A 20,863-nucleotide genomic window follows, 5' to 3' on the forward strand; every position below is an offset into this window, starting at 1 on the left:
CGGCGTCTAATACGCCCCTCCTCAACCGATTCCCGCCCATTTCCACCCTCAACCCCATGCAGACCGGCCGCAGGCATCGCCTTCGTTGAGTGGGTAGCACAGCCGCTCTGCCTCGTCCTGTTGTCGACACCTGCACCTGCACGCAAGCAAGCGCACAGAAACACGCACATCCACACACTCTTCTCACCTCATCTCACTTTTTTTTTGTCTTTTTTTTTTTCCCCCATCGTGCAGCTTCTCCAACCAAGATCTCAGTATCCCCTCACCGCCGATCACCCGCAAACCCGTCGAGGCTCGACTCTTGGTCCCTCAGTCGCCAGCCCATTCGCCGCCTTGGCTGTTGCGTCTGACACATCACTCGCACAATTTGTGTACCGGCCTTCGACCTTCTTTCTCGTGTTCCTCTTATTTTTCTCGATTTTTTTTGTCTTTCGTCCGACTCATAAGACCCTCGGAACCCCCCTCCCGCCACCGAGCGCCCTATCATCCTCACTTTCTCACCATTCCCCCTCCGCTAGGCCTTTGAGACAAGAGGGAGCACTAAATTGCTGCTACCTCACCATCTTGTATCGCCCCATTAGTCTCTTTTTATTTTTATTTTACTGTCGTCTGGTTGCCCGGCATCTGTACGCGCCATTCGACGTCTCCCGTCACACTCTCACCTCATCCCTCGCCAACCTGGTCTGCGCTCCTCTCTCATCTAGCTGAACAAAGATTTGCTTGGCCTTTCACGCTTGTCACTGTTTGCCTGTCATTGCGTGACCAGCGCTTGACCAGCCTGGATTTTGAACTGTTCGCTGCGTTGCAGCTTGCCCTCGGCTTTTTCCCACTGCGATTTGGGCTGCCTGACCGAATCTGCTTGGGCTGGCTGCTATTTATTTCTGGCCGCTACGCGCCCCAGAGCAACCCAACCTCCTCTCCCCCACCATCCCTCCCAAGATCATCTTGGGACAAACGCTCGTCTGATCGCCCGCCAGGTTTGCGCGGGACGTGGTGAGTAAGAGGCCAATCTTATCCCAAGTCGCCTGTTATGTCTACGTTAGTACTGCGCTCAACCTTGCTGAGCTTCAGTTAGAAGCTACCATCCTCTTTGGCTGTTATTGACTTTTACTGTTTAGTAGCTATCGTCACGTACAGCCCCATCTTCGGAACGGCTACGACAGACGGTACGATAGACGGCCAGAGCCAGAGCCACAATACTCAAGCGAAGAAGAGTACTCGGAAGAGGAAGACGACTACGAAGACGGGTACGGGGAAGACATTGATCCCTCTGATTCCGCATCCATAGCCGCCTACGACAGACCAAAGCTACGCACCCGCCCCTCCGAAACAGCCACCGCACGGCGCCAGCGAGCTCCCGCTAGACAGGACGCTTCTCACCATCAGCAGGTGCAGTCTTACGCACCGGCCGCCGCACCGCCCAGCGTGGATCCCTCTGAGGATTACGGCCGCTATGGCCACTATGGCCAGCACCAGCAACATGCCGCTGGTCGCAACGGCTACTACGGCCGCGGGCATCCAGCATATCCTGCCCAGCAACAAAATCATGTAGGGCCGTACATGGGTTACAGCGGCGCGAACCAGATGAACCAGATGACTCCGTATGGCAACTACGGCGCAAATCCATTCTCACCCAACAGTTCAAGCACTGGTAGCTACTATGGAGGTGAACAGAGGCACATGTATGATATGATGCCTTATGGCGCTCCTGCTCCGCCGGGCTATTATAACGGGCCGCACGGGGCCCACTACAACGGCTTGCCGCCTCATATGCATCAATATCACTTGGCGCCGCCACCGCCGCCGCCAACTGAGGCTGCCGCCCCCCCTGCGTCCCCGGCCCCGGCTGCGAAAGAGCCCACACCGGCTCCGCCCCCGCCACCTGATCCTGAGAAAGAGCGTCTTCAGAAAGAGCTGGCTGATTTCAAGGCCGAGCAAGAGAGGGCAAAGGAAGCTGCGAGACAGAAGGAAATTGAGGATAAGATCCGCAAAGATGCCGAAGATGCTCTGGCTAAGAAGATGGAGGAGGTGCGATTACAGGCAGAGGAGGCAAAGAGAGAAATTGAGCGCGCCAGGGCAGAGGCTGAGCGCACTGCTCGTGAGAGGCTCGAAGCTGAGAAGAAAGCCGAAGAGGAAAGGAGGCGACTGGAGGCTGAAACTAGGGCTCGAGTAGAGGAAACAGCGAGGCTCAAGTTTGAAGCCGAGATAAAAGCTGCCGAAGAGCGGAGGAGGAGGGAAGCGGAGGACCGAGCTCGAGCTGAAGAAGCAGCTCGACTTCGTTTCGAGGCCGCTTTGAGGGCAGAAACCGCTGCTAAGGCGGCTGCTGAGAAGAAAGCGGCCGAAGAAGCCGCCAGGATCGAGGAGCAAACACGCCTCCGTCTCGAAGCAGCTATGAAAGCCGAGGCCGAGGCCAAAGCCGCCGCCGCAAAGAAAGCTGCCGAAGAGGCTGCCAGAATCGAGGAAGAGGCTAGACTCCGTGTTGAGGCTGCGCTCAAGGCGGATGCCGAGGCCAAGGCCGCTGCGGCGAAGAAGGAGGCTGAGGAGGCCGAGAGGCTCCGACTCATACACGAAGAGGCCAAGCTCAAGGCCGAAGCTGAACACCGAGCCCGGATAGAGGCAGAACAAGCTGCTGCGCAAAGAGCTGCTGAAGCTGTCGCCCTCGCCAAGCAGGAGGCTGAGGAACTTAAAAAGAAAATTCAGGCGGAGACTAAAGCGGCTATCGACGAAGCCAACAAAAAGGCAGAGGAGGCTGCTAAAAAGGCAGAGCTAGCTCCCATCAAGTTCAAAGACGCTGTTGGCCGAAAGTTTAGCTTCCCGTTTCATCTGTGCAACACCTGGCAGGTATGTTTTTGGGGACGGCTTGCATGTCTTTGATTTCTGTCCCTTTACCCTTTCTATTGCAGGCGTGATAAACTAACAGTGGTAAAACAGGGAATGGAAGAATTGATCAAGCAAGCGTTTCTACAAGTCGACGTTCTAGGGCCGCACGTCCAAGAAGGCCATTATGATTTGATTGGTCCTAATGGCGACATCATTCTCCCGTCTGTTTGGGAGAAGGTAATTGAGCCCGACTGGGCTATCACTATGACCATGTGGCCCCTCGACAAAGCACCACCTGTTGGTGGCTCTAAATTGCCTCCGGGAGTACCACCGATGTCACATAGGCCTGATGGTCATGGTCCTCCCCCGCCGCCAATTGGAATTCCACCACTCGGTCGACCAAGACCTAGTGTCCCAGGGATGCCAATGCCACCTCCGCCTGGATGGAACGGCGGTATACCTCCACCTCCTCGGGGACCACCAGGCGTATCTCCTAATATTAAGATCGTGAACGCGGCGCCACCAAAGAAAAAGAGCAGCTCCAGCAGCAGCAAACAAAACACTTCTATGCTCAATTTCTTATCTGGAAAGCCTCCCGTCAAAAAGAAGTAAGTGGAACCAGCACTGTACAATATGAACCATGGCTAATATCCGTATAGGTCCTCAAGCAAAAAATAATTACATTACTATACGATTATCCACGACCTTTTATGTTCCAAAATTGGATGCTTCGATACGTTTTATGCCATCTATATGAGCGAATTTTCTTATTTTCTTGTTTTTGTCTGGTTACCATGTTTTGAGCGAAAGATTCCCCTCATGTTCTGCCTATCTGTGGTGATTTTGGGTTCAATCTTTCAACGGCATGGGTCTGCACGAGGAGGAGGGAGAGGATAAGTCGAATCCAGGGTGTCGCGCAGACTTACACCGTCTCCATACCCGGTGGCTTTGACATCGAAGGCGGGGGATGTTTGGCGTACTTGGGGCAGGTGATATTTGGATATTAAGGAGCAATTGGTGCGGGTTAGAAAGGGAGGGGTGAGGGGGGCTACGTTTTGATGAAGACAAGATCTACTTTGCCTTTTTTGCTACTTCATTTCATTTTTACTCTTTTCTGTTTCAATAGGAAGTTGTTGGGTTGCTCAAATGGGGATGCTTAGCTGTCGTGAGTTGAGGGAATCTATCTATCCAGTATATAAGCGGTTTACATCTGTACACTCTGCCTTTTATCTTTGCCGATATGCTCTATTTCTTGTGTCGTTATTCATGAGTCGCTCAGAAGAGTCTCAAGCTCGGCCGTTTGCTAGAGACGCTGCTGAGTTCCTAATTTGTAGTGAACTCGCTTCTCAAAGGCTTCAATCATGAGGGCAGCAATTTTGTCGGATACAGCAGCGCTGAGCGCGGCATAAAGCGGGTTGACGAATTGGTATTTGATGGTGAGTTTAACCTCGGTCGAAGGCGTTGCGGATTGGCGAGCGATTGGCGTCAAGTACCAGAGAGTCTCAAGAGTCTTGAAGACGGCAGACGCATCCTGGGCAGGGCGGCCCGAAGCAGAACCGCCGCTACGAGCCTCGACGGAGACGCCAGGAACGCAGAGCAGGCGGCTAGTAAAAGTCTCGTCAAAGCCGCCCCAGCCCACCTGTAAGTCAGCGAGAGTGGGCCAGCTGCGACCGGAAGAGTCTGGCGCAGACCATTTTGTGACTCTGGACTGCGAGCAATATGGCACAAAGGCTGAGTAGGAGTCGACGTCTGCGATGAGCTCGTAGAGCGGCTCGTGGCGGTAGGGAAGAGTGCGAGTGGCGACGAGGCTCTGTTGAGGGCTTTCCGGCAGTGAGATAAAAGCGCGACGAGAGATTGGGCCGGAGGGTCTCGGCGTGCGTAGTAAAGAGGCTGATGGCCGGAGAGGCAGCCGTTGAACTGCGGTTCGAGCGGCCATTGCTGGATACGATGCTGAGGAGCGCTTTTTGAGAAATTATAGGAATTAGTACTAGGTAGAGAGTCGAGGAGTGTCTATCGGGCCAATGACGTGGTGCATTGATCGAAGAAATGTTAAATAGAGCAAGCAGGAAAAGAAAAGAGAAGAAGGAGAGAAGGACGCAAGGAAATAGGACGTGGTCCAACTTGACTCGGCTTGTTGTCGCATTCAAGAATCAATCGGCGCAAATAATTGGAGAAGACGTCACACGGGCTTTCCACCGGCCCGTCTCGCTACCGAAGTTTCGGCGGTAATTCCGCCATGCTCTCCTGCTGAAAGGCAACGCAGCTTGCTTTTACTAACGCCAGCTATACGTACCTTTTAGCGGTCGCCTAACCATTTCGCCATCAGTCCAAAGCTCAGTCCCAGCTCGCAACTCAGCACCGGCCGCGAATAGCAGGATGAGCTGGCTGGCTCTGCAGCTGCTACACGCATTCATCTTCATCGCGCCTTGACGCATCTGCGCCTCCACCCACCTCGCTTCTCGATAGTCGTCTCTCGCAGTCTTCAGCTATTGCTTGCGCAGGCCCCACGTGGGGCAATTCGTCGTCAACATGTAAACGATACAAGCTGCTTCTTTGGCGAAATACCTTCAGGATGGGCGCTGATGGCTTGGGATACAGGTTCGAGAAGTCGCTATACGACCTCATTCGAGGTCTGCGCAACCACAAGGGCAATGAGAAGGAATACATCCAGAAAACCCTCAAGGAGTGCCGCGCGGAGGTTCGCAGCCAGGACATGGGTTGGTCCATCTCTCACGCGGCGATGACTGCAACAATGCTGATGTGCTCACCTTTCCTTCGTTTTAGACCTCAAAGCTACGGCTCTTCTCAAGCTCATATACCTGGAAATGTTTGGCCACGACATGTCATGGGCCTCCTTTCATGTCCTTGAGGTCATGTCCTCGCCAAAGTATCACCAGAAGAGGGTGGGATACCTGGGCGCTGTGCAGAGCTTTCGGCAGGATACTGAGGTGCTCATGCTGGCAACCAATCTTCTGAAAAAGGTACGCACAGGTCTCTTGGGATGGCATCGTTCTCTCCATGATAGCTGGTAGTAGCCCCAGTGCTGATGGCTGATTCCTCTTCCGTTCGTCAGGATTTGGCCGCCACCACGCCAACAATTATATCCCTTCCGATTGCAACGCTTCCCCACGTCATTACTCCCTCTCTGGCGCTCTCGACCCTTGCCGATTTGCTACCACGCTTGAACCATAGCCATTCGAACATTCGCAAGAAGACGCTTGTCACATTATATCGACTCGCTCTTGTATACCCCGAGGCTCTGCGTGCCGCTTGGCCAAAGATCAAAGATCGCCTAATGGACCCCGACGAAGATCCGAGTGTTACAGCTGCCATTGTAAACGTTGTTTGTGAACTCGGTTGGCGAAGACCACACGATTTCCTTCCTCTGGCACCACGGCTCTTCGAGCTGTTGGTGGACGGGGGTAATAACTGGATGGCAATCAAGCTCATCAAGCTGGTCTGTGTCTTCACTATCCTTTGCATGCTCCTTGTGCTTGTGTTTGGCTAACCCTTGGACCAGTTTGCAACATTAACACCTCTTGAACCTCGTCTTGTTCGAAAACTACTGCCTCCTCTTACGAACATAATTCGGACCACTCCAGCAATGTCGTTATTGTACGAGTGTATAAACGGTATCATCCAGGGAGGCATCTTGGACAACACAGATGATGTTGCAGGAGCAGATGAAATTGCAACACTGTGTGTCAATAAGCTACGAGGAATGATTATGATGAATGGCGACGCCAACCGTAAGTCATCACTACCCAACTTTTTTTTCCTTATTTCTTCTCCTTTTTATCTCACTCATCAAGATCATTTCTCGGTCGTTAACATAATTATCAAGTAAAATATGTTGCCCTGCTGGCCTTCAACAAGATTGTTCTTACACATCCACATCTGGTCTCTCAGCAAGAAGATGTCATTTTGGAGTGTATTGATAGCTCTGACATCACAATCCGTGTTCAAGCTCTTAATCTTGTAAAGGGCATGGTTACCAGCGACAACTTAGTCCTCGTAGTGAGCCGCTTGATGAAGCAGCTTAAGTCGTCGTTGCCGTCTAAGGATCGGCGCCTTCCAGGAAGCTCAGCCATCACTCCAGAGACCGAATCAGATGATGAATCACAAACTGCAATCATAGCGCCAACTACTCAAGAAACTCAAACTGTCCTTCTTCCCGACGACTACCGAATAGACATTATCGAGAGAATCCTATTCATGTGCTCCAAAGACAACTATTCGAGTGTACTGGATTTCGACTGGTACATCGACGTGCTAACGCAACTTGTTCGTATGGCGCCTGTCCCTCGAACATTTGACGCAGACACAGGAGCGGCACTGCCGATACGGCAACAAGTTGATGTTTCTGAAAAGATAGGAGACGAACTGCGTAATGTCGCTGTCAAAGTGAGAGCAATGAGGGCCACTGCAGTCAGAGCGGCCGACATCATTCTCGATCAGCTGCTCTCCGATAATCCAGCCGGGCATCCGCTCAATTCGGGAGCTTTGAAGTCGGCTATATGGATCATTGGTGAATACTCTGTTCAGCTGGCCATACCAGACGACAGTCTCAACGGACTTCTTCAGGCGATTCCAAGAATCGGGAAGCCGGAGATATCAGCGGTAGCCCTCCACGCTACTGCCAAAGTGTTCTCATCCATTGCGGGCAGCGAACTCGAGCCTTGGACCTCAGAAAGGAAATCAAGGATATCGCTCCTTTTGGCCCGCATATTAGACGTATTAGAACCGCTTGCTCTTCATCCGAGTCTGGAAGTACAAGAGCGAGCGGTAGAATACATAGAATTACTCAAGCTGACTGCGGAAGCTGCTTCGGGACAGCCCGCTTCAACGGGTGAAAACGACCAGGAGCCACCTCTGCTTCTAACACAAGCTATTCCATCCTTGTTTAGCGGCTGGGAGCTCAACTCAGTTGCTGTTAATGCACAGAAAAACGTACCCCTTCTTGAGGGCTTGGATCTAGATGAACCAATAAACGGCAACTTGAATCGACTTTTATTCCAGACTGACATCATTACACTCCAGTCTGATGAGGCTGATGATTTTGAAGTTTACTATCATCAGCGACCACCGCCTTCGAGCATATCATCTTCAGCACCAGCCATTAGTAGATTAGCTGATCCAGGTGATGATATGGCAAGTTCCTACCAACAACTCAGCGAAGAGAGCTACCTGGACGCAGACATTCTCGCGAAAAGGAAGGCAGAAAGGATGGAAAAGAATAAAGACGACCCCTTCTACATCCCGAGCGATAACATTCTCAGGACATCAACGCCCATTCATAATATCCTCCAAAATAACAATGGTCCCGATTTGGATATTGACTCTATCCCTGTCATGCAGCTAGACCTCGATAAATTTGGCGGTAGCTCTCTCGCTGCACCATCTCGACCGCAGCCACGACCACGGCAGAGAGTGCTTGTGGCTGCAGATGAAACGATAGAGGGGGGCGACAGCGGCACAGGGCGACAGAATGACTCAGAAAATGGTTCTAGTAACCTCGCCAAGGCAAAATCCAAGAAATCAAAACAGCACTCCCTCTTACAGGTCGATTCCAGCACTATTGGATCCTTCAGCCTGGAAGAGGGCGATGGCTCTAAAGGATTTGACTACGAGAGGCAACAGCGGGAAGAGGCAGAAATGCAGCAGGCCATGAAGGAGGTGGAACGTCTACGGCTGGAAATGCAGCGAGCTAATGAAAGGATCCAGATGGCTCAGGGGGCGGAGGTGCAAGGTGTAGTCATAACGAAGAAGAAGAAGAAGAAGGTCGTGTCGAAGAAGACTGCAGAGGGAGAGGATGGGGAAGCTGCAACGAGCGTTAAGCCTAAGAAGAAGAAGAAGAAAGCAGTGGCACAGACGTCAGAAGGTGGCGAGCCTAGTGGCACAGCTGCGAATACGCTGGATGGTGCTCCAGTGAAAGTGGCTCCAAAGAAGAAGAAGAAGAAAGCCTCCCTCGTAGAGGCCGAAGCTGCAGGCTGAAGATACTACTTTGCATCACGCTTTTTTTAGAGAGAGTCGTAAAGAAGCAGGAGGCTCTGCTTCCTTCTGTTTATCACTCGACAAAGTTTGTACATATGGAGGCAATTTTATATAGAAAAAGGGGGAGCGGGGGCTTTGGCTTTCAATAAACAGAAAAGTTGAGGTTGAAGCACCATATATTTATCATTCTTGTTTTCCCATCTCATTTTATATCACTGACGAACACGTGTGGGGGCAATAAAAAGTTATAAGAGAAATATTTCCAAAAAAGAAGATAAAAAGTAAGAAAAGAAGAAGAGAGGAAAAAAAAAAAAAAAAAAAAAAAAACATCAGAGAGTGTAGCACATATATGGCATCTCGGTCCCTCTCCCATACATAGTACCTCCCTTTACTCCGGATCCAGCCATCGCATCTATCTATCTACCCTGCATACCAAACTTTTTTGTTTTCCTTCTCTCGCGACCAAAAAAGGAAAGAGAGCCATGCTGTTTCGTCATTGGCCCTGGCAAACCCATAAATAAACAAAGCACAAACATTTCGTCACTGTGCGTAATCCATAAATGCAAAGGAGAAGGAACCCCGGTGAGCACCTAGTCATAACTGGAGATCACTAGTCTTCCATAGGCCTGTCCTCTAGAGTCACGCCACGAGAAGAGTCTTGTGCTTGTGATGGGGCAATAGGAAGCCTCGGGCCAAATTTGGCTGCGGCGCCTCTGCCCAGGCTGTCGCGCTTATCCAAGACTGGTTGTTCGCCATCGATTTCTGATTTGAGAGGGGATCCGTTTGTGGCATCGGGAGGGCTGGTGCTACCATCCGGTCCGGGAACTTCTAAGCTGGAGCGCTTGATTGCGTTCAAGCTTCCTAGACTACTTCGATGGCGGTCAGAGGCGGTCGTCGGGCTGGTCTGGATTGGAAAGCGAGTCTCAGGCCCTCCGCTGCTTCGCTCCCGGCGATGTCCACGCGGGCCTGGTGCAGGGCTGGTGGCGCGGCTTCGTGAAGCACTGGCCTTCTCTAGCAAAGCTCTATTCCTCTCCTCCATCAGAGCTTTCCTGTTGCTTTCATCGGTGCTGATTGCCCGAGGACGGTTTGTCGTGACGGAAATGGAGTGGTTGAGGGTCGACATGCGCTTCAGTTCGCTGAAAATGGCGTCTTTGTGGGCAAAGAGGTCACGGACAAGTCGGCTGGCGTGCTTTTCTTCCATTGTAAGAGAAGTTTCTGTTCGTGGGCGAAGGATGCATGGTGCCAAGTGAGTGGCTAGCGCCGCCACATATTCTTCATCAGCTGAAGTAAGATCGATGAGGCGAGTAAAGTGATTCATGCAGGCATCCAGTGTAGCAATGTTGGTCAACCGAAGCTGCGAAAGGGTCTGTTGAAGTACGGCAATGCGAGAGGCTTCTGATGAATCGGTAGCCGGGGTCGTATAAATAGTTCGGACAATTTCGTAAACGTGAGTAGAAACCAAGGAATCTATGAAAAAGAAAATCAATCGTTAGTACATACGAGTTCTCAACTGAGAAATAGAGCCAAGGCTGCTTACCAGGGAGCTCAAGCAGATAAAGCTTGAGAAGGCTTGCAACAGTGGGAATGTCAAATTCGTCAAAAACCTCTGGGGGACCGGTTTGCCGTCGTTGATCTTTACACGCAGCTTATGGGTCTGGGCAAGAGGCACATCCAATAACCAAACCCCTCGCCTTGCTTCATCGCCTTCCAAGTCAGGATAGTGGTTGTCAAGATAGGTCAGAATAGTGGTGATGATAATTGGGACACGCTTCTTATCCGCCCTCGCGCGCGCCTCCAGATCAACACCAAAAGTCTGTTCGTCAACCTTGTTGTAGTAATTCTCATAAACGATGACCTTTGGAATGAAACTTCCAGTGCGATAATTCTCCAAGAGGTATCGGAGGTCGCCCAGGGGTTGCACAGTTTCCTGGAAAAGCATCATTTTGTCGACAGAGGACTGCAAGCTGGGGATCACATTGCCAATCGTCCCAGTAAAGTCGAGGATGACGGTCTTGATGGCCTTGAGCCTATCAAGCTCACAGCGCTCAAGAAACTTGAGGTGCAGGAAGATGAGTTCTTCAAGCTCGCAACGAAGCTCGTCGAGCTTCTTCACACTAGCCTTGTACTTATCATCGGCTTCCCTTGCCTCACGCTGCAGGCGCTGGGGGGGAGTCTCGCCAGGATGAGAATTGCTGAGCACATTCCAATTAGACAAGTACTCGCTCACGGTTCCAACAACAGGCGAGTCGCCAGCATCGGAGCCTGTAGTGGGCATAGAGAAAGTTCGGCCCAGAGGCTGCTTCTTCTCAGGGATGCCTGCAAGTTGAAAGGCCTTGGGCCTCCATTGATAAAACATCTTGGAAGAGTTGGCGAATGTATTCCCAACATTTCCGATCAGGCGCAGCATGCCGTTGGAGATGAGATCTTGACCAATTCTCTCAGCATAGCTGACGCTTGTCGTGCCCATGCTACGTTGAAGGTACTCGACGATATCTGAGCCGGCCGAGGTGTTGAGATAAGTACCAAGGATAGGGACCTTTGTTTCTCCCATCTTGATTGTCGATAGCATGTTGGATAGAATTTTCTTCATCTGCTCTGTCTGATAGACGTCGTCGCCAATCTCAAAAACCTCTTCATTCTGAGGCTCCTCTTCCTTGTGAGGCTGGACCTTGATCTCGGGAATTGACGGGTTCGGCTGGTTCTGCTTGGGGCTGGACTCTGGGTCCTGGAAGGCAAGCTTATTTTCCTCTTCCAGATCTTCCACCAGTCGGCACTTGTTGAAATAATTCGATCGGAGTTTCTTGACAACTTCGGCCTGTTTATCGTGCGCCTTGATTCGTAGCTGAAGGACATCTTGAGAGTCTTGAATACGAGTCTCGTGAGCATCGCACCATCTGGAAAAGGGGTTGACAACTAGATCGCGAATGTTTTGAGCAATTCGAATGTGGTTTTGGGAGGCTTCTTGCATCTCCGTTCGCATCCCATCATAAGCCTTTGCACCATAAATATTAGCGAAACCCTAGCCTAGCGAATGCAGATCGTAGCGACATAATCTGGATAATCGACCTACCTTGCGAACTGTAGCGCCATCGTCTCGAGAAAAGCCACCAGACAATTTGTCTGCGGCCGGCGCAATGTCACTCAGGCGCTGTCCATATGCCTCCTCGGCTTCAGCGCGCAGCCGAGCTATGGTAAGCACCTGACGGTCTTCGACCACACCCTGCTGGAGCTTGCTGAAAAGGACGCCAAGTCCTAGATGCTGTTAGAGAATGGCGGTCGCATGCAGCTGTGGAAAGCCGATGGAGGGGAAAAATACCAGCAGCATAATCATTCGACCAGAATGAATCGGCGAATCCGGGCATCGTTATTTATTCGTTCTTCAAGCGTCGACTCGTGGTATCATGCGGTAGGTACGTCGTAACGTCGTGGGGCTGCTGAGGAGGGGGTTTAGCTCTCTTCGCTGGCTAGCAAATACGAAGAGAGAGAGGAAAACACTTCAAGCAGCTCTTATATCGTAACACGCAGAAGCGTCTATGCGGTAAGAAAAAAAGAAGTCCTCGCTCGCAAGTAATAGGGGCGACGAAGGAGAAAGCGCAAGTCAGTCTGTCGGAAGAAATTGAAGCGGTCGCCCGTCAAAGCTGCGAAAGAAACGAGGCTTGGCGAAAGCAGCAAGAAAAGAAGGATCCAAGCCGGGGGAATAGAACAAAGACGAGGGCTGAGGCTGGACAAGAGCTTCGCAGAAGGCTCGAGAATAAGGAGAGGAAAGGCGCTGTGCTCCGCAGTGAGCAGAGGTTAAATGTCGAGTTGGTTGGAGCAGGTGAGAGGCTCACATGGAAGAGGCCCTCCAGCCAGGGATCCAACTAGGCCTAGGAGAAACCGCCGTGGCAGGAGACCTACGGCACTAGCACCACCAGGCACGGCGTCCCTTTGCAGGCTGAGGTTAGTGCATACGAGCCGGTGCAGGGTGGTGCAGAGAGGGGCGCTGCCAGGAGAAATGCGCTGTACATTGCCCGGCGTGGCTGGCTGTTAGGCGTTTGGCGGGCCGTTGTCTGGCATCCCCTATTGCCGCCCACGCGCAAGGTACTCGTCCGCCAGGTACCTCTTGTGCTCGCATTGCCGTCCCTATCTGGCGGGCCTAGCAGCGTCTTTGGCGCTGACTGTGCTGGCGAACCACATAGACAAAGAGGTCCCAAGAAGCGGCGCTTCGCACAACGGCTTCTCGTGGCCGACCAACCAGCGGCGATTTTATTAATAGCACGCTTGTAGTCATACTACATAGGATGTACTAACAACTCGTTCTTCTCTCTGCTGCACCTCTAGGGAGCATACTAAGTGTAGCTGGGCCGGTGCTATGTGCTGATGACATGTACATACTACATACTTGGCATGTACTACCAGCATTTTGCATGATATACCCTGTTGGCGCTCTGCAGATGTTGTGCGAAGCTCCTGGTTTCATGTGCTTACCCAGGATGTTATGAAGGGACTCATCATCATCTCGGCATCTTTGACGGGGCACGGACCAGTTGCTGAAGCCTCTGGATCGCCAGAAATACGAGTGTGGAAATCATTATCTTTGTCTCGTCAAATCTCGTTCAACCAGGGTCGCCTCAAAGGCAGGGCTCAACTTGGGCCTTGCACCTTGCGCACCAAGATTTGCCATGTTTTGTATGGGTACTTGTCAAACATGTGCCGCTAGTCAGCTTGGAGGAACAATTTGAAGCGAAAAGTGCCTCGTTTCAGCTGTCAGTCAGCCACGTACTGGTAGTTGAATTCTGTGCTATATTAGGGAGTTGGCTACCGCTAGCATCAGTACTAGGTAGGTAGGTACCTAGGTACCTAATAACCCGTAGTGCTAAGATCGGTGAAGAGAGAAGAAGAATTTCTCTCCCCGAACCCAAGCACAAATACCTACTAGTAGTTGCTTGGTTGCTGCGCGTTGCTGCATAAAGGAGCTTGTCTTGTTTGGTTCTCCGCCCAGATGCTCGTATAGACTGCGGTAACTGATAGCGCTTAGTACCTTGCTTGCACGGAATACCCGCCTGGTGCAGCTCCATATGAGTGGATGCGCGTACATGCCATCGGTGTCTGTATGCCTTGGCGCTCAGCCTCACGGCGGAGTACGATTGCTTTGTATTCTCCGCAAAGAGGAATGCAGGTTTAGTAGTATGTGCTACCTGGCCACGTTCTACTAGCACCTTACGAGAAAATTGTGCTAACGCAGCTGGGCTGGGCAATCCACCATATCAAGTACTATGAGATAACTACCTAGTATGTAGTATAACTACCTATAAAAGCCATGCCAATGATTACTACATAGGTAGATACTTGTAGTAGCCAGGTTCTAACCGTTACCTGCTTTTTGACTTTTCATAGGAAAGCAGGCAATGAGAGAAAGAGCGTCTACAAAACAGTACTAGTAAATCTTTCGAATGATCTCTCAGGCTGAGTCGTGGGAGGAACTACTGATATTAACGTCTCTCACTAGGGCAATGCGCAATACCTAGTATATCTAGCTGCTACTATTGGGCTATTCCCCCGCGTTATTTACAGCGATCCTGGTGTGCTCGCGAGCCTCGGCAAGATAGCCGTCTAAACGCGCCGTCGCCTCCGAGGCTGGAAACCCCGATGCAGCGCTGAATACAATGGCAATAGACGATTTGCCAAGAAACGGAAGCTATAAAAAACCCCCGTTCTCACTCTAGTCTTCAAAAATGTCATCATGTTGCAAACAGAAAAACTCTTGTGCGAAATCTACGCGATGCAAGCCTACGTGATTCATTTATCTGGTCCCCTGCCATCTACCTGATAAGTGCCATCCGGAGGTCCTTTTGTAGCGCCAAATGGGGAAGATGGCGTGCTGGCCAACTATAAACTCCCTGATCATGATATCCTTCTTCCTTTCTTCCTCTTCTCAATAGCTGCTTCACAACGTCGCGATGCTTCCAAAGACCGGCAAATCGTACATGGACCTGCCCGTATCGGGCGGGGACACCTATTACGATCGCATGTATGCAGAGCCGCGCAAGCCAAACATTAAGAGGATTGCTGTCGCCATCTCCCTGGTCCTGGGCACTATCGGCATGCTTTATAAGCCAGCCTTCCAGCACTATCAACGCATCGCCCACGATTGCTCCAAGGCTCTCTCGGTCGACAAGAGGGCACAGAAGGTTCTGACAACAAGTCCCTTGATTGGTAAGAAATCCTGCGCACCGATTAGAAGATGAAGGCCCAGTCTAACGCTACGCTCTCGCCCTAGACGGACACGTCGATTTCGCCGTCTTCCTCCGCGGTGTTTTTGATAACCACATCGACGGCGATGACTTTACCGGGCCGTTCGAAAATGGAACGCTCAGTGGCCACCTTGACCTCGCACGACTGAGAGCTGGTCGCTCGGGCGGTGCGTTCTGGAGTGTTTTCGCCCCATGCCCGGAAGATGGAGCAGACTTCTCTGATGAGAATTATGCTGCCAGTAAGATCTCCACTACATCTTGCTCTATCCACGCGCAGATTGTTAATGATTCTTTTGATGGCAGGTCTTCAATTCACGTTGCAGGCAATCGACACCATGAAGAGGCTCTTTGCGGCTTATCCCGATCACTTTGCTCATGATGTTGACGGCGCCGATGCCCTGAAGGCTTTCCGAAGAGGCAAGCTGGTTTCGCCCCTGGGCGTGGAGGGTCTTCACCAGATTGCCAACCAGCCTAGCAACTTGCGCCTGTTTCGCGATCTCGGTGTGAGATACGCAACGTTGACACACAACTGCCACAACAAGTATGCAGATGCCGCCCTGCAAAGCAATCCGTTTAGGAAAGCAACCCCAGTCTGGGGTGGCATTAGCCCCGACGGACGAAAACTAGTTCACGAGATGAATCGAATTGGCATGATTGTCGATCTTTCTCACGTTAGGTAAGAGAACCCAGTCCATTTATCTACATATTCAGTTGCTGATTCTCCATGTCTTTGCTCGTACGTAGCGAAGATACAATGATTGATGCCCTTGGCGGAAATGATGACTGGGAAGGTTCCAAAGCACCCGTCATCTTCTCTCATAGCTCGGCCTATAGCATCTGCCCGCATCCACGCAACGTCAAAGACCATGTCCTGCAGCTGGTGAAGAAGCGCAATTCCGTGGTCCTGGTTAACATTTACCCTGGGTTCATCTCCTGCTTTGATGAAGGCAACGAGAATGGCGTTCCGACCGAGGACACTGAGAACGCTACGCTGGAAAAGGTTGTCGATCACATTACGCACATCGGAGATCTCATCGGCTACGATCACGTTGGCATTGGATCTGACTTTGATGGAATTGACAGAGTCCCTGAAGGGCTTGAGGATGTTACCAAATATCCCGCTCTGATTGCCGAACTCTTGCGACGAGGAGTTAGCGACGCAGACGCCGAAAAGGTTGTTGGCGGTAATGTCATCCGTGTCTGGAAGGAGGTGGACGCAGTATCAGCCCGGATGAAAGCTGATGGCGCCCCCATCTTGGAAGATGAATTCTAGATCTGCAGCAGGTGTAGTCGTATATAGCATCTGCTCGTGCCTTTTATTTTTGTTCATGTACACATAATATACAAAGCCTGACACATGTAGGCTACTTCCCTTTTGAGCAACATTTCCCCATCTTCAAAGCTGTAAAGTGCAAACTCCATTGCGTCCTGCAAACTCCATACACACTTTCCTCCCTTTTTTGCTCCCTTTTTTGCTCCTTTTTTCCTCCCTATTTCCTCTCTATTTCCTCACCAATTCCTCCCTTTTTTTCTCCCTTTTTTCTTCCCCCTTCACAAATCCAGTTCAGTTGGATGCAGTCTAGGCCCTGCGATCGACTCTGTTGAGCTTGTTGGCCGTCGCTGTCTGTGTTCTTGTTCGTTGACCGCGGGCTGGCAGACCCATGGCGTGCCGTCTACCTCTGTAGGATCCGATGTCTTTTAATCTCCTGATGTTTTCTTGTACTTGTCTCCTTGCATCCGTCTCTATCGTCATCTGCGATAATTCGGCTGTAAGCGAAGTCACCGTCCTGGGCGCCAGTGAGCCGACTTTGGCGAGCTTGTGGATCGAGTATTTGGCCATGATGCGGGCAGAGGTAGTCGGTCCAAGAGCGTAGAAGGACTCCAGGGCTTTCTGTTTATTAAATTGTTAGGGCTCGAATATATGTATATACATATGTATACATGAAAAGACGCAGAGTAATCAGTCGGTTCGTGGTGTCTTTAATACCTTGACGAGCTGTCCCTCGTTGAAGCTGACTCCCAATATGAAGACCTAAAGGAAGAAAAGTTAGCTGAATGATCTTTTCCATGGGATTAATAGAAAGAGGCCAATAGGTACCATTTTGAACGTCTATGTCGAAATCAAACTAACGTCGAAAAACCAATCCCGCAGTGCGCCGCCCTCTCTGTTCTTCCGAGCTATCACGAAATCTCGCTATGGCGGCTTGGTTGAAAGATTCGCGGCTAGCCGGGTAAATAGTGGTTAAACTCAGCGTGTGGATGTGCCGCATGAGGCAGGCCAAGGGGTCTTGTGGGTCTTGAAGATACAACTGCAACCGGATGCTTGTAAGCGGGTGGCGGGGAAGGGTTGAAACGGACCGAGCTGTAAGGTACAAGTATATGTGTCCATCCCCCAACCCTCTGCTGCTGGGCTCATTTTTGTTCCTTTGATATTCACGACTGATATCACTGAATTGAGCAGCCATCATGTTTACCTTCAGGCGGCTGTTTACCACCGCCATTGTCCTGGTGGTGGGACTGCTATTCTTTGCCCGAACGGCCGAGGCCGTCAAGGGCCCCAAGATCACCCACAAGGTCTACTTCGACATCGAGCAAGGCGATCAGAAGCTTGGCCGTATCGTCATGGGCCTCTACGGAAAGACTGTCCCCCAGACCACTGAGAACTTTCGAGCTCTTGCTACTGGCGAGAAGGGCTTTGGCTATGAGGGATCCACCTTTCACCGTGTTATCAAGCAATTCATGATCCAGGGTGGTGACTTCACCAAGGGCGATGGCACCGGTGGCAAGTCGAGTAAGTTGTTTCTGCACAAGGTGCTGCTCTCTGGTATATCTGATTGATTAACGCTGGCTTCTCCAGTCTACGGCGACAGGTTCCCGGATGAGAACTTCAAGCTGAAGCACACAAAGAAGGGTATTCTGTCCATGGCCAACGCTGGACCTGACACCAACGGCTCCCAGTTTTTCATCACCACTGTTGTTACTTCGTAAGCTTCCTCTTTCCCCACCCGCTTGATAACCAATGGCGAGACAATGACGAGGATCTAATACACAATCAAATAGATGGCTCGATGGCCGGCACGTCGTCTTCGGCGAAGTTCTCGAGGGCTACGATGTCGTTGAAAAGATCGAAAACACTCCAACTGGCCCCGGCGACCGTCCCAAGGTGGAAGTCAGGATTGCCAAGAGCGGCGAGCTGGCGGTTCCTCCCGAAGGTATTCATGTCGAGCTCTAATATCTTACATCGTCACTCCAACTCTTCAATCAGTCAATCAATCAATCAATTTTCCGTCACGGACGTGCTGATGAATTTGGTCTTCAATCTCAGAGATATACGGTACGGCTGGCTGGGCCGCTGGGGCTTCCGACGGTGTTGATGCAGCTGCGGCAGGTGTCAATACATCTGCCGGTGGATTTGGAGTGGGCTACGTGCTGGGCTTTGGAGCGGTTGCTGTTGGCATCATTGGTCTTACCATTCGACTTAGAAATTCCAACACCGCCGGCTACACAAAGGCGCGATCTTGATGTAGTAAAATATATGAGAACCGTATGAATCAATTACCAGATTCTGGCTACAAAGACATTTTAAAGCAGCCGTGTCCTCGTAAAATTCTAAAACAATTCATCAAGTAGGATTATATCCTTGCTGAAATGTAGAGAGAGTGCTGAGCAATACACCAAACTCGTGTCACGTGGGTCGCGCAACTAGTAGTGGTTGAGAGGTCCGCTTTAGGAAATATGTATCGCGGGACAATTTTTTTTTTTTTTCTAAAGAGTCAGTCGCTCACCAAAGATTCGACAAGCACGATCATAATTTACAAGAGAAGAAGAGAGAGAAAAGATCAAATAAGGAAAAGAGAAAAGCAAAAGAGGAAAAAAAATGAAGGTACTCAGTCTCAACTTCCTTACTTGCGCCGTCAAGGCCTGCAAGTCATCATCCGACTCGTATCCTTTACACCCTCAGGACGCAGAGCTTGTGCAAGATGAGATCGAACTCAACCCGGACATGCTTATCAACGTGCTGCCACGCCTGGACTGGACAGCCCTCCGCACGACATCATCAGAGGTGGGTGCAAGTTTCTCTCTCCGTACCGACTAATCCCCATATATCAAAGTATGGCTGGTAGACTGTATGAGCTAACTGAAATCTTGCCATTCAACAGCTGGGCTTCCCTGCGTTGCCTGAGCAAGCCCCTACAGCAGAGGAACTGCAGGCCGATGAGAAGATGATCCGGGATCTTCACCACCTGTTATTAGAGACACAGATTTCCGAGGGAAAGCTGGTTTGCGCCAACTGCGGGCATCAATATGCCGTGAAGGAAGGCATTGCAAATTTCTTGCTGCCAAGCCACCTGGTGTAAGTTCGTGCAGCTGAAAACTTCCGGTGTCAACCCATATTGACAAATTGAAATAGTTAAAAGCAGTCACACATGAGAGCATTAGAATTAGAACTCGAGAATTTTCAGGATGATAGGAGTATAGGCGTTTGTTTGGTCATTCAATATGGCTGAGGGAGGCTGGGTGGAAAAAAAAAGAGTCATATTTCATATTTCACACGATGCAATCTATGTCACATTGTCTCAGCACAGGACGAAGTACCAAAGCATACTATTCGATATGATACACATGAAAAGCAATGCATTTTCCACATTCTAAATTAAAAAAACAAATACTGTTACAGGATCCTAAAGCATAGACTCGCTACATGATATCTTGCTGTGTGCGCAGTGCATTATCATTACTGATTCTTCTTCTGTGCAGCAGGCCCCATGTCTTTCTCAAATGCACCATATGAAACTTCAAGGCTACCAAGAGCCCTAAGTCCAACACTGAGGATAGAAAGCAGAACAATGGCGGTGATGAGGGCCATAAAAATACCTAGATGTCTCATTAGTCTCTACAAGAACAGATTGATATAGTTTGTTCCATACCGGGAGTGAAGAACTGGTACTTCTCAAACAGAGGCAGTTTGTCCCAGTCAGTCTTGTTGTCTCGTTGTTGCAGTTGTGCGCTCTGAACGTGTCTCTTGAGGTCCATGCGGACGGGGTCAACAAAATCGGGCTCGTAAGTTGGCTCATGTGGCGTAGAAAAAACGACGATTGTGTAACTGTTGTCTGCCGTGGTCTTCTCGATGCTGCGTGCCAGTGTATCATCTACTATCACATTAGCTACAGAAGAGATTAACTCTTGCGTTTCCAGCACGACATACCGTTGTCAGAGAATGATCGAGCTCTATCCTCTAAAGACAAGGCGGCTAGGCGGATCTCGTCTACGGTAACTTGTTTCTCCTTCTTGGCACAAGCAGATCTGATGTATTCAGATAGGTCAGCACCTGCCAGGTCTCCAACGACTTCAGATACTACGGCTTTGCCGTTGATTCGGCTGTCTTCGACGGCTTGGCAAAGGTGTGGCATGGCACAGCCATTGGACCGTCGGAGGTCAGCGGCGTTTAAGCCAGGCTGAGAAACAATGAGATATCGATCGGTCGGGCATGTCGACAGCACATCTCTAGCATAGCCTAGTACTGAAGAGCTCGATTGGATCTGGTCCGCGCTGGGAGCTTTGGCGAAGCTACAAAGGTGTCAGCATCTCCGTCTACGTCTACCATCAAGAGGATATCGGTGGCTGCCCTACGGAGAGGTTGATAAAAGGATCCAAGGCGAAGAGTCGTGAAAGGCGTTCGCTGCGCCAGACAGCGCTAAAAGGCTAGCAATCGTCTGGAAATGCATGGCCGGTTCGTTTGATGTGATGCTGGCCTGCAGACAGTATGGGTTGCAGATTAAGGGCCGAGACTTGGGAGCTTCGGGGATGCGACAGCG

General features: G+C 50.7%; 10 protein-coding genes across 10 annotated transcripts; 5 read left to right on the top strand and 5 right to left on the bottom strand.

Moving 5' to 3' along the window:
* Window positions 1-1,030: 1,030 nt before the first annotated feature.
* TrAFT101_009045 (uncharacterized protein) lies at window positions 1,031-3,498 on the top strand (the record flags this gene model as incomplete). Its single annotated transcript, XM_066128513.1, has 4 exons — window positions 1,031-1,038; window positions 1,119-2,841; window positions 2,932-3,428; window positions 3,480-3,498. 4 exons carry the CDS (start codon window positions 1,031-1,033, stop codon window positions 3,496-3,498), a joined length of 2,247 nt encoding a protein of 748 aa, XP_065984633.1.
* Window positions 3,499-3,780: 282 nt separating this feature from the next.
* TrAFT101_009046 (uncharacterized protein) lies at window positions 3,781-4,953 on the bottom strand. The gene has a single exon (XM_024901433.2). The coding sequence runs from the start codon at window positions 4,754-4,756 to the stop codon at window positions 4,124-4,126; it is 633 nt and encodes a 210-aa protein (XP_024755180.1). The 5' UTR covers window positions 4,757-4,953; the 3' UTR covers window positions 3,781-4,123.
* A 122-nt stretch (window positions 4,954-5,075) lies between these two features.
* TrAFT101_009047 (uncharacterized protein) lies at window positions 5,076-8,952 on the top strand. Its single transcript, XM_024910819.2, has 6 exons — window positions 5,076-5,351; window positions 5,419-5,537; window positions 5,605-5,801; window positions 5,894-6,277; window positions 6,341-6,569; window positions 6,665-8,952. Coding segments are annotated over exons 1-6 (3,081 nt in total). The 5' UTR covers window positions 5,076-5,349; the 3' UTR covers window positions 8,815-8,952.
* A 472-nt stretch (window positions 8,953-9,424) lies between these two features.
* Window positions 9,425-10,132, bottom strand: TrAFT101_009048 (uncharacterized protein; the record flags this gene model as incomplete). The annotated part of the gene is made up of 1 exon (XM_066128514.1): window positions 9,425-10,132. The coding sequence occupies one exon, from the start codon at window positions 10,130-10,132 to the stop codon at window positions 9,425-9,427; it is 708 nt and encodes a 235-aa protein (XP_065984634.1).
* Window positions 10,133-10,158: 26 nt separating this feature from the next.
* Window positions 10,159-12,176, bottom strand: TrAFT101_009049 (uncharacterized protein; the record flags this gene model as incomplete). Its single annotated transcript, XM_024902873.2, has 4 exons — window positions 10,159-10,281; window positions 10,352-11,806; window positions 11,885-12,066; window positions 12,131-12,176. 4 exons carry the CDS (start codon window positions 12,174-12,176, stop codon window positions 10,159-10,161), a joined length of 1,806 nt encoding a protein of 601 aa, XP_024755182.2.
* Window positions 12,177-14,402: 2,226 nt separating this feature from the next.
* Window positions 14,403-16,462, top strand: TrAFT101_009050 (uncharacterized protein). The gene is made up of 4 exons (XM_024901429.2): window positions 14,403-15,009; window positions 15,074-15,286; window positions 15,351-15,723; window positions 15,792-16,462. Exons 1-4 carry the CDS (start codon window positions 14,754-14,756, stop codon window positions 16,318-16,320), a joined length of 1,371 nt encoding a protein of 456 aa, XP_024755183.2. The 5' UTR covers window positions 14,403-14,753; the 3' UTR covers window positions 16,321-16,462.
* On the bottom strand, window positions 16,323-17,159 carry TrAFT101_009051 (mitochondrial 37S ribosomal protein uS13m). The gene is made up of 3 exons (XM_024906338.2): window positions 17,146-17,159; window positions 17,035-17,079; window positions 16,323-16,938 (listed from the first exon to the last, which is right to left on the bottom strand). The coding sequence occupies exons 1-3, from the start codon at window positions 17,146-17,148 to the stop codon at window positions 16,627-16,629; spliced, it is 360 nt and encodes a 119-aa protein (XP_024755184.1). The 5' UTR covers window positions 17,149-17,159; the 3' UTR covers window positions 16,323-16,626.
* A 247-nt stretch (window positions 17,160-17,406) lies between these two features.
* CPR2 (Peptidyl-prolyl cis-trans isomerase B) lies at window positions 17,407-18,639 on the top strand. Its single transcript, XM_024909079.2, has 3 exons — window positions 17,407-17,838; window positions 17,905-18,031; window positions 18,108-18,639. The coding sequence occupies exons 1-3, from the start codon at window positions 17,514-17,516 to the stop codon at window positions 18,277-18,279; spliced, it is 624 nt and encodes a 207-aa protein (XP_024755185.1). The 5' UTR covers window positions 17,407-17,513; the 3' UTR covers window positions 18,280-18,639.
* A 191-nt stretch (window positions 18,640-18,830) lies between these two features.
* Window positions 18,831-19,720, top strand: RMT1_2 (type I protein arginine N-methyltransferase Rmt1). The gene is made up of 3 exons (XM_024901437.2): window positions 18,831-19,110; window positions 19,208-19,401; window positions 19,459-19,720. The coding sequence occupies exons 1-3, from the start codon at window positions 18,925-18,927 to the stop codon at window positions 19,460-19,462; spliced, it is 384 nt and encodes a 127-aa protein (XP_024755186.1). The 5' UTR covers window positions 18,831-18,924; the 3' UTR covers window positions 19,463-19,720.
* On the bottom strand, window positions 19,581-20,815 carry TrAFT101_009054 (uncharacterized protein). Its single transcript, XM_024904638.2, has 4 exons — window positions 20,679-20,815; window positions 20,254-20,615; window positions 19,976-20,197; window positions 19,581-19,922 (listed from the first exon to the last, which is right to left on the bottom strand). The coding sequence occupies exons 1-4, from the start codon at window positions 20,771-20,773 to the stop codon at window positions 19,783-19,785; spliced, it is 819 nt and encodes a 272-aa protein (XP_024755187.1). The 5' UTR covers window positions 20,774-20,815; the 3' UTR covers window positions 19,581-19,782.
* Window positions 20,816-20,863: the final 48 nt, after the last annotated feature.

This window comes from Trichoderma asperellum, chromosome 5 (assembly GCF_020647865.1).
Source record: "Trichoderma asperellum chromosome 5, complete sequence".
NCBI classification, from domain to species: Eukaryota; Fungi; Ascomycota; class Sordariomycetes; order Hypocreales; family Hypocreaceae; genus Trichoderma; species Trichoderma asperellum.

Coding starts and splice junctions, on each gene's coding strand:
- TrAFT101_009046 (XM_024901433.2), bottom strand. CDS start 4,756: ATGGCCGCTCGAACCGCAGTTCAACGGCTGCCTCTCCGGCCATCAGCC.
- TrAFT101_009047 (XM_024910819.2), top strand. Junction 5,538..5,604: donor GGTTCGCAGCCAGGACATGG/GTTGGTCCATCT, acceptor CCTTCGTTTTAG/ACCTCAAAGCTACGGCTCTT. Junction 5,802..5,893: donor CAACCAATCTTCTGAAAAAG/GTACGCACAGGT, acceptor TCCGTTCGTCAG/GATTTGGCCGCCACCACGCC.
- TrAFT101_009050 (XM_024901429.2), top strand. CDS start 14,754: ATGCTTCCAAAGACCGGCAAATCGTACATGGACCTGCCCGTATCGGGC. Junction 15,010..15,073: donor GACAACAAGTCCCTTGATTG/GTAAGAAATCCT, acceptor CTCTCGCCCTAG/ACGGACACGTCGATTTCGCC. Junction 15,287..15,350: donor TGATGAGAATTATGCTGCCA/GTAAGATCTCCA, acceptor TTTTGATGGCAG/GTCTTCAATTCACGTTGCAG.
- TrAFT101_009051 (XM_024906338.2), bottom strand. Junction 16,939..17,034: donor ACGAGGGACAGCTCGTCAAG/GTATTAAAGACA, acceptor TTTAATAAACAG/AAAGCCCTGGAGTCCTTCTA.
- CPR2 (XM_024909079.2), top strand. CDS start 17,514: ATGTTTACCTTCAGGCGGCTGTTTACCACCGCCATTGTCCTGGTGGTG. Junction 17,839..17,904: donor TGGCACCGGTGGCAAGTCGA/GTAAGTTGTTTC, acceptor TGGCTTCTCCAG/TCTACGGCGACAGGTTCCCG. Junction 18,032..18,107: donor ATCACCACTGTTGTTACTTC/GTAAGCTTCCTC, acceptor ACAATCAAATAG/ATGGCTCGATGGCCGGCACG.
- RMT1_2 (XM_024901437.2), top strand. CDS start 18,925: ATGAAGGTACTCAGTCTCAACTTCCTTACTTGCGCCGTCAAGGCCTGC. Junction 19,111..19,207: donor TCCGCACGACATCATCAGAG/GTGGGTGCAAGT, acceptor GCCATTCAACAG/CTGGGCTTCCCTGCGTTGCC.
- TrAFT101_009054 (XM_024904638.2), bottom strand. CDS start 20,773: ATGCATTTCCAGACGATTGCTAGCCTTTTAGCGCTGTCTGGCGCAGCG. Junction 20,198..20,253: donor TCGATCATTCTCTGACAACG/GTATGTCGTGCT, acceptor ATGTGATAGTAG/ATGATACACTGGCACGCAGC. Junction 19,923..19,975: donor GTACCAGTTCTTCACTCCCG/GTATGGAACAAA, acceptor TGAGACATCTAG/GTATTTTTATGGCCCTCATC.